The sequence below is a fragment of the Fusarium subglutinans genome (genome assembly GCF_013396075.1).
Source record: "Fusarium subglutinans strain NRRL 66333 chromosome Unknown NRRL66333_c0000338, whole genome shotgun sequence".
Classification (NCBI taxonomy): domain Eukaryota; kingdom Fungi; phylum Ascomycota; class Sordariomycetes; order Hypocreales; family Nectriaceae; genus Fusarium; species Fusarium subglutinans.
Genome location: NW_023502401.1, coordinates 26,040 through 33,645, shown reverse-complemented (window position 1 = coordinate 33,645; position 7,606 = coordinate 26,040). Strand labels below are relative to the sequence as shown.

Sequence of the window (7,606 nt, the reverse complement as noted above, 5' to 3'; positions counted from 1 at the left end):
ATAGGCTAAAAAGCTTATCTTAAGTAATTATATTAAGTAGCTAGTATATTACCTAAACTAATTTAATAGAAGTATTATTTTAAGTTAATAAAAACTGCTACTAATACTTATAGCACGTACCTTATATATAAAGATCTTACACTTAGACAGAAGACATGTTCTGCAATCTTTAGCGAAATACAGGGTCCTTACAATCCGAAACTTAAAACTCTGACTAATAATTTATAATTATGTCCTTGCCGGTTCGGATACCGATTTTCACTGCTAAAGTTTCTGTGCTGCTTCAAGCTCATCTGGCTCATAAGTTGATGTTTTTCTCTGTGCCAGTCTCGGAGTAACCATGCATTATCCTAAGCAAAATGTAGCATAAAAGAAACCTGCTCTATTTCAAGTCAAATATCTACCCTATCTCGCACTCTTTATATCGCCTTGGTTTGTCTTTCTACCACTAAAAGATGCTCTTCAGAAACTCGAGCTGCATATCAACCACTTCCTGAAACCTCTTGCCATAGTACAGGTCGAAATGGCCAGTTCCCTTCACAATCTTGAGGGTCTTGGGCTGCAGTGCCTTCTCAAAAGCCTCTAGCTGCAAATGCGTGTAAGTACACACATCATCATCCGCCACAATCATGAGCAGCGGCGTTGGGGAGATATGATGGATAACCCCCGTTTGTCTCGTGCATGATCGTGTTAGTTAGACTCTGAAGAGTCGCTGTCTTGTCATAGCTGTAGCCTCGCCGGGTCATTTCCTCTGCGAACCCAACCGCTCCAGCATCTTTGAGAATAGCCTTAGTGGTACCATCTCGAACCTCCTCGACAGAATTGGGATAGATCGGGATCTGGATCTCTGAGTTGAGGGTGCGATGAGAGACTAGAAGAGATTTGGGAGCTCCGGTGATGCGAGCCATGGAACCGCCGGATACGAAGGGGACTTGTGAAATAATGCCTGCTAAGCTCTTATTCATGGCAGCAGCGCAAATGGCGTTGCCTCCGGACAAGCTCGATCCCCAGTAGACAATCTTTGTGGGGTCAACCTCTGGAAGCGCTGCAGCGAAGTTGAAGATATCGAGATAATCTCGTGTCTGCTTTACAGGATCGGCTTCACAGCGAAGAAGGCCTTCACTATCGCCCCAGCATCGATTGTCATAAACCAATGCTCCATAGCCAGCTTCGTTGAACTTGGCAGCGAGCTCGGGTAAGAAATGGTCACGATGGCCAGAGAACTATAACTTCGAGTTAGGATCTATCTCATGTTTCATCAACGTAAGTTGACTCACTGCATGGCTCATGACAATGCAAGGCTTATTGGGCCCAGCGCTGTAAAAAGTTCCCTTCAACTTCAATCCATCATAAGTGAGAATATCGACATCTCGAACGGCAGCCATTTCGAAAGATTGCTGAAGATACTCGATGAGAAATGTTAAGGCAGAATAGGTGCAGCAAAAGTTAAAGATTGTAGGGTGATAGATCCCCGAAGACTATTATCTTGAATTTATATAATATTCTTCAAGGCATTAGGCCAATATTATAGTTCCAGGAATTCCGGCACTGGACTTCCAAACGACCTCGATTCATATCCACTATAGTTGCTGCCCGAGACCCTCGGCCGCTAGTAGGATATCCATCCACCACGGACCAGTAGTTATCTCTTTGGTTCCCTCGGCAGACCCGAGGCCCCACACCAATAGATCATATCTAGAACCAGAGGAAAAACATACCTATAACGGCAAAGTCCAACATATCAGAAACCCAAGACGCATCCAGATCTTAGCAAGTCAAATGTTAACTGCCATAGTGCTAGTACGAACTCATAGTTATTCGACTCGCTTTACTATTGCATGATTAGCAAAGCTTGTAAATCAAAGGGCGATAGTTGGTGGGACAGGAATGGGCGTCATGGTGGTCCTTAAGATGGCGGAAGAGGCGACAGCTATGGTTTGTCGGATTCGCAGTATAGTTCTAAGCTACTAATTACTTTGCTCATAGAATTATCATTAAAAAATTATCTGTTCTCATTATTATAAAAACTGTATTTTTAACTACTAGCTTCTATAGAGAATCCTGACTCTGGATAAACTGTACCCATCGTTGGCGGTATTAGGCCTTGAAAGTCAAGCTCCAGACTCCAAGGCACTGAAATACTGTAATCTTGTTGACAGCCTATCTGAAACTGATCCCATGTAAGTGCTGTCATGTCTGTCATTGCGTTGCAGATTTGGGCCGTGTTCTCAACATAGAATGTGTCAGGCACGAATCCCGAGAGAAAAGTTCCATCGGATAGTAGGCTACTATAACCAATTTTCGGTTGGGGATCACCGAGGTCGGGAGGTGGAGGATATTCGTGCACATTAGGATGCCCTTCAGGGAAGCCTATGACTACCGGAGTATGTGCTTCGCAATAAGGCAGTGTTTCGTCACAATTTGGAAGATCTTGGGGTGTTTGAGTGTTATCTCTGGCTTCTGTAAGCGGGTTTCCATTGCTGGGGCTGTAAGCGGGACCTGAAGCGTCGGCACATCCAAGGTCGATAAAGACTTCGCCCTTCAGAGCGGAGCCATTGCTATATCGTGACGGCTTCTCCTCTCTGCTGAGACCTGAGATCTTTTCAATCATTGTCAGCACTGTTCTTCCCACCACCCAAACTTGTGCCAGATCTTTGATGGCTCCCAAGCAGGTGCTGAGTCGTCGGTTGGCGAGTCTACTGATAGACGGAGATGGCGTGTTTGACACGTGTAAGTGTATAACAATTGCTGAAAAGAGGCTGTGGACGATAAATGGAGGACAGCGACGTAGTTGTTGTTTGTCGCTGAGGGCTTCGATAATCGAGGTTATCATGTTGGCCGCGCGAACAGTTCCATCTGGTGATCCATAAGATTGTTTTGTGTCTTGCAAAGTCCTTCTGTTCCGAGGGGAGCTTGCGCGATGCAGCAGACAACGAGCGCTAAAGTAGTGCAAGTATAGTATCCCAGACCAAAAATGGTGCTTCGATCTCTCCCAGCGTATGGTGACAGGGCACTCTTGATTCCATTTGGACAGGGCTGCACTGATCGAGGTGATGTCGTTACAGTCTTGACCATGCCTGGATAACTTGGAATATTTCGATGCGACAAGCCCTACCAGCTTACACAGCTTCACGTACTGGACGAAGAATTCCACGTGAACAGGATCGGGCGGGTATTCGTCGATATCATTCCCATCATGCTCGATGAAATCATCGTCGGTTATCATATCGACATCGCAATCATCGAGGTTGATGGATATTGATTGTCCCAGGGCAACAGCCAAAGCGCGATCTCGAGTAAACAGCGTCCACCAAATCCGCCTACGCAGCCTCTTTTCACTTATTGACAGTCTCGAACTTTCCATGCTGCGATGTAGACCGAAATTCTGGGCAACAGTGATCGCGGATTGACTCCAATAAAACATGTTCTTTGATATGTCATCAGGGCCAGCCCAGTACCACCCCATCAAGAGCATTGATTGGACCAATGTTATTCGATCGCGCTCATAGTCGGCATCATAAAGGGCTTTTGCGCGACGATAAAATGTTGCAACGGCAGTTGAAGTTGAGCCATCAACTTTCAACTGCGGGTTTGTGCTAATTCGGGCACCCGCCAGTAAGATACACTGGAGGAGGAGCATTGAGGGAGGATCTCTGGCATCTTGATATTGCGACATGAATTTTGTACGATTGATGACGGGTACAATCGGGTGTACCCAAGAAAAGAATGTCTCTATCAAGTCGTCGCAAAGCGCTTTCGGAGGTAGTACAAAGGCCCCTCTGCGCTTCAAGATCTGTATCTCGAGAGGGTCTAGTCCCGCAGGTATTGACAGCGCATGTGTATCCTGAGGCATGGGGAAATGTACGGGGCTTTGGCTTCCACGAAGGAGGAGGTCAAAGCCTGCGGATTCGCCAAGGTAAAGAACATGGCCTGCCGATGTGATAGGCAGAACATTCAATTTGGTTAGTGACGCAACTCCATCTTGTTGAGGACTTGTTTGATACGCCTGAGTACTTGAGGCTGGCGTACTAATGCGGGCGATTGAGGGATCTCTCTGTGCGCTAGTGCTTGTCAGCACGTAAGATCATGAAACGGATCACCGGGCCTCATACGTCTTGTCCCCTATTTTTGCACGGCTTATCAGAGTGCTCAAGAGGGGTTCCTCTATGCCTGGAACTTGACACTTGACATTAAATGCAGCGCAATTGGTGCAGGGAATCCCCTTGCTCAGAGCATCACATCGAACCTTTCTCAAATGACATGTCTGAAGAATATGTGAGATCCAGGATAAGATGAGTGGCGTGTCAGGTCACTTACCACGCAGGCTCGAAAGGATCGAATTGTGAGTTGTCTGTATCTATATTTGTTAATTCCACCACTCCAACAAGGACAAGAGAACCTATGTGCATACCTCCTTTGTCGCGGTTTTTGAACTGATGTAGCCATGGTTAGTATCTGAAGAAATGGAAATAAATGACGATCAATATCCACAAGCCAAATTGTTTGTCAGGATGAGTTTAAAATGCAGAGCCCCTCATCCGTTGCCAAACTGCACACTGGCTGCGTTATATGTTGGAGAATGACCATCAGCAGACCTATAAAGATCGTCTAAAAGGCACCAACAGCCTGCTCTAGCGCAGTAATAGCGTTTGCACTACTGTACCCCGCACTATTAAATGTAACGGTACAGTACTACTGTAGCCAGGAGCTTCGGTAGGAGGGAGAATGATTAAGCGGGGTTGGCTGAGAATGGTCTCAACGGGACGTGCCCGAAGGGGGTCGGGTATGACCGACCTTTGGGGCCATTTGGGACAGGGATATGCATAGCAACAAGACTCACTTCTACCTCATTTGGATCCTGCAACGGGGAAAGTGATGTCACTTTTGTTTCTCCTGAACACGCTAGCCGGCAATAGACTTCAGCTAAACGGCAGGCCCTCAGCTATGCAAGGATAGTATCTTCTGAAATAACAAAGTATGTAACTACAGCACTCAGCTCCTTCGACTTAATAAAGAGTACCGTATTCTCCTGCATTAGCTCCAAGCTAGCTGTAATAAGCTTCGTGAGAATTTACTGTACACCGTGTACGACTAGCCCTTACACAATTATTGTGTTTTATTGTGATGCGCTTGTCAATCAATAGGGCTAGCTGGATAGACGGTGGAGAGCATTAATTGTGAGACTTGACAGACGCTGCGCTCTATTCTGCGTACTGTAGTAAACTACCTAAGACTGCAAGTGAGGCCCTGCCCGGGCTCGTTCTCTAGCCAATGATAGGGCCAACTGGCTTTCCCACCAGATCAATAAGGGCCTCAATCAACGCAGCGGAGAGAGTGATTGAACCCCTTAGGTCCAGGAGGGAAGACACCACGTTACTAGTCTTGCACTGGCTTGGCCCTTTCTTGCCATTCATGATATCCTTCAACCACGCCAGAGCCTTTCCAGCTCCAATAATAGCGAGCGACCCATGCTCGGAGAGCAAGTCTCTATCATATTGAACCTTGGTTCCACCAGCGCAGTAGAGCTTGACAAGCTCGTCAGTATCCTTGATGGGGCTGACTTCATCCTGAATGGACTTGTAAATGAACAGAGGAATGCTGGGGCTGTATTTACCGAGAGCATTCTCCTCCAAAATGCTCTTGGCGGGCTCTTGTGTCAAGATGGCAGGGTCTTTGAGCATTCCAACCACGTCCTGTCCCAAGAACGAAAGAACATCCGCCACAAAGCATTGCTTGCCAACGGCGTCGAACTTAGCCTTGTACTCTGGCTTGATGGCAGCATCAAGTCCTAATTTGAGAAGGGGGTATTGCTTGGAGAGTCCGACCATGCCGGGAGGGATAATACCAGCCAAAGGTCCCTTGTTAATAGTCTTGATGACAGTTGTGATGTTGGGAACGGTGCCTCCAAGAGCAGCACCAGCGATGCGAAGCTCTGGAGCGTAGGACTGCTGAAGCTCTGCTGCTGAAGCTGACGCGATACTGCCACCAGAGTATCCCCACATTGCGACGGTGGGGTTCTTGGAGATACCAGTGAAGTTGGCCGAGTTGATGGCAGCTCTGATGCCGTCAAGGGTGGCATATCCAGCAAGCTTGTTTGCCAGATAAGCTGCGTCAGGACCTTCATGGTCTGGAGCAACGACGACCCATCCCTGCTCGAGAGCTGCTTCCATCAGCAAAAGCTCTGCTTGGGTGACAATGGTTCCAAGTGGTCCGCCAGTGGCAGAGGCGAATTGAAGGGCATAGGATGGAGCACAGCCGGCATAAGCTGCATCTTCAGCGACCTGGTATGAAAGGACCTTTGTGTAGTCGGCTTTGTATGGGACCAAGACAGTGAGGACAGTTGAGAGAGCCTTGCCAAAGTTGTCATTGGTTCTGTAGGAGATCTGCCAAGTGTCTTTCAAGTTGACAGGAGATACACCAAATGCAGCAATGGGCGACGGCGGTTTGCGAAAGTCGATGATAGTGCCAGGAGGGTAGTCATTGATGTTATCAGGGACCTTGTAAAAGGAATCTTCTGTAGGGAGTACAGGCTGCTGTCTCTCCACGACAGGAACAGACAGACCTAGAGTGGAGAATGCCGCGACCGACAGTAGGATGAAACGGGGAAACATGACTGAAGTGATTGGACTTGAGTGGTCTGATAGTCAACAACTTCATCAAACGGGTTTATGCCAGCGCCCCAAAGATGATAAGCTGAAGATGGTTTGCTTGATGGCCCTATCTTAATGATAAGGATATCAAACATAGTTAAATAGACAATTTGGTTGATTCTTGTTATGCTACCCCAGACCAGTCCTCCATTGCCCCATGTGAATCCTCGGACTGAGCGACTCAGCTTAGCCTGACTAAGAAGGAGAAAGTGCTTTACTCCTGTGCAGAGTGACATTTACCCCACATTACTGGTGTACAAGCTAGCGAGCCGCTATTTTGGTCTTGGGGACGTATCCATGGCGATCCCTTCCTTGCCGGGTTGTTGCTGCAAAGTCCGTCCTCGGCTTGCACGGAAATTGCAAACCGCGCCTTAGCGTCTACCTCTATGGCCATGGCGCCGAGCATCACAAGCTTGTCCACGCTGGACCCTATGCGTCTGAGAACAAATGCATCAGTGTTGATTCACGTTGCAGCAGCTATAGACCGTTGCTATACCATAGTTATTTAACTACACCATCGGCAATACTGTGTATATTGTGTTATATGGGACGAGGCTGTGGAGTCGATTTCGAGACTTCTTATTCGTCAGAATGTAGAAAATGTATCTTTAGCCCTGCTCTTTTTTAACAGAATATGTACAGTATATGCTCACCGCGGTGGTTGAAATGATGTAGTTATAAGTGAAGATCTAAAGAATAAGATTATATATAAATATATTAGACTCTTTTATACGCGCAAGGGCAACTGAGTATAGCATGGAGGATAAGTCAGACTGGCAGCAATGTGCTTCGTATTCGCTTATGTACATTTGAGGCCCAATCTTGCCTGGGCTGACAGAGCCTAACAATTCCTTCAGCCAATAAAAGTCATATTTTCAAGCCCTCCGCGCCGCAGAAGCGAAACTACACTTATTGGATGATTGAACTACAGAGTTGCGTGAAGATAAGCGTCTGTC

General features: G+C 47.0%; 3 protein-coding genes across 3 annotated transcripts; all 3 read right to left on the bottom strand.

Moving 5' to 3' along the window:
* Positions 1–448: 448 nt before the first annotated feature.
* FSUBG_13402 (uncharacterized protein) lies at positions 449–1,385 on the bottom strand (the record flags this gene model as incomplete). Its single annotated transcript, XM_036678290.1, has 3 exons — positions 449–586; positions 765–1,223; positions 1,278–1,385. The coding sequence occupies 3 exons, from the start codon at positions 1,383–1,385 to the stop codon at positions 449–451; spliced, it is 705 nt and encodes a 234-aa protein (XP_036531145.1).
* A 650-nt stretch (positions 1,386–2,035) lies between these two features.
* On the bottom strand, positions 2,036–4,446 carry FSUBG_13401 (cutinase transcription factor 1 alpha; the record flags this gene model as incomplete). The annotated part of the gene is made up of 5 exons (XM_036678289.1): positions 2,036–2,939; positions 3,138–4,067; positions 4,113–4,264; positions 4,318–4,357; positions 4,412–4,446. 5 exons carry the CDS (start codon positions 4,444–4,446, stop codon positions 2,036–2,038), a joined length of 2,061 nt encoding a protein of 686 aa, XP_036531144.1.
* An 818-nt stretch (positions 4,447–5,264) lies between these two features.
* Positions 5,265–6,611, bottom strand: FSUBG_13400 (lipase 2; the record flags this gene model as incomplete). The annotated part of the gene is made up of 1 exon (XM_036678288.1): positions 5,265–6,611. One exon carries the CDS (start codon positions 6,609–6,611, stop codon positions 5,265–5,267), a length of 1,347 nt encoding a protein of 448 aa, XP_036531143.1.
* Positions 6,612–7,606: the final 995 nt, after the last annotated feature.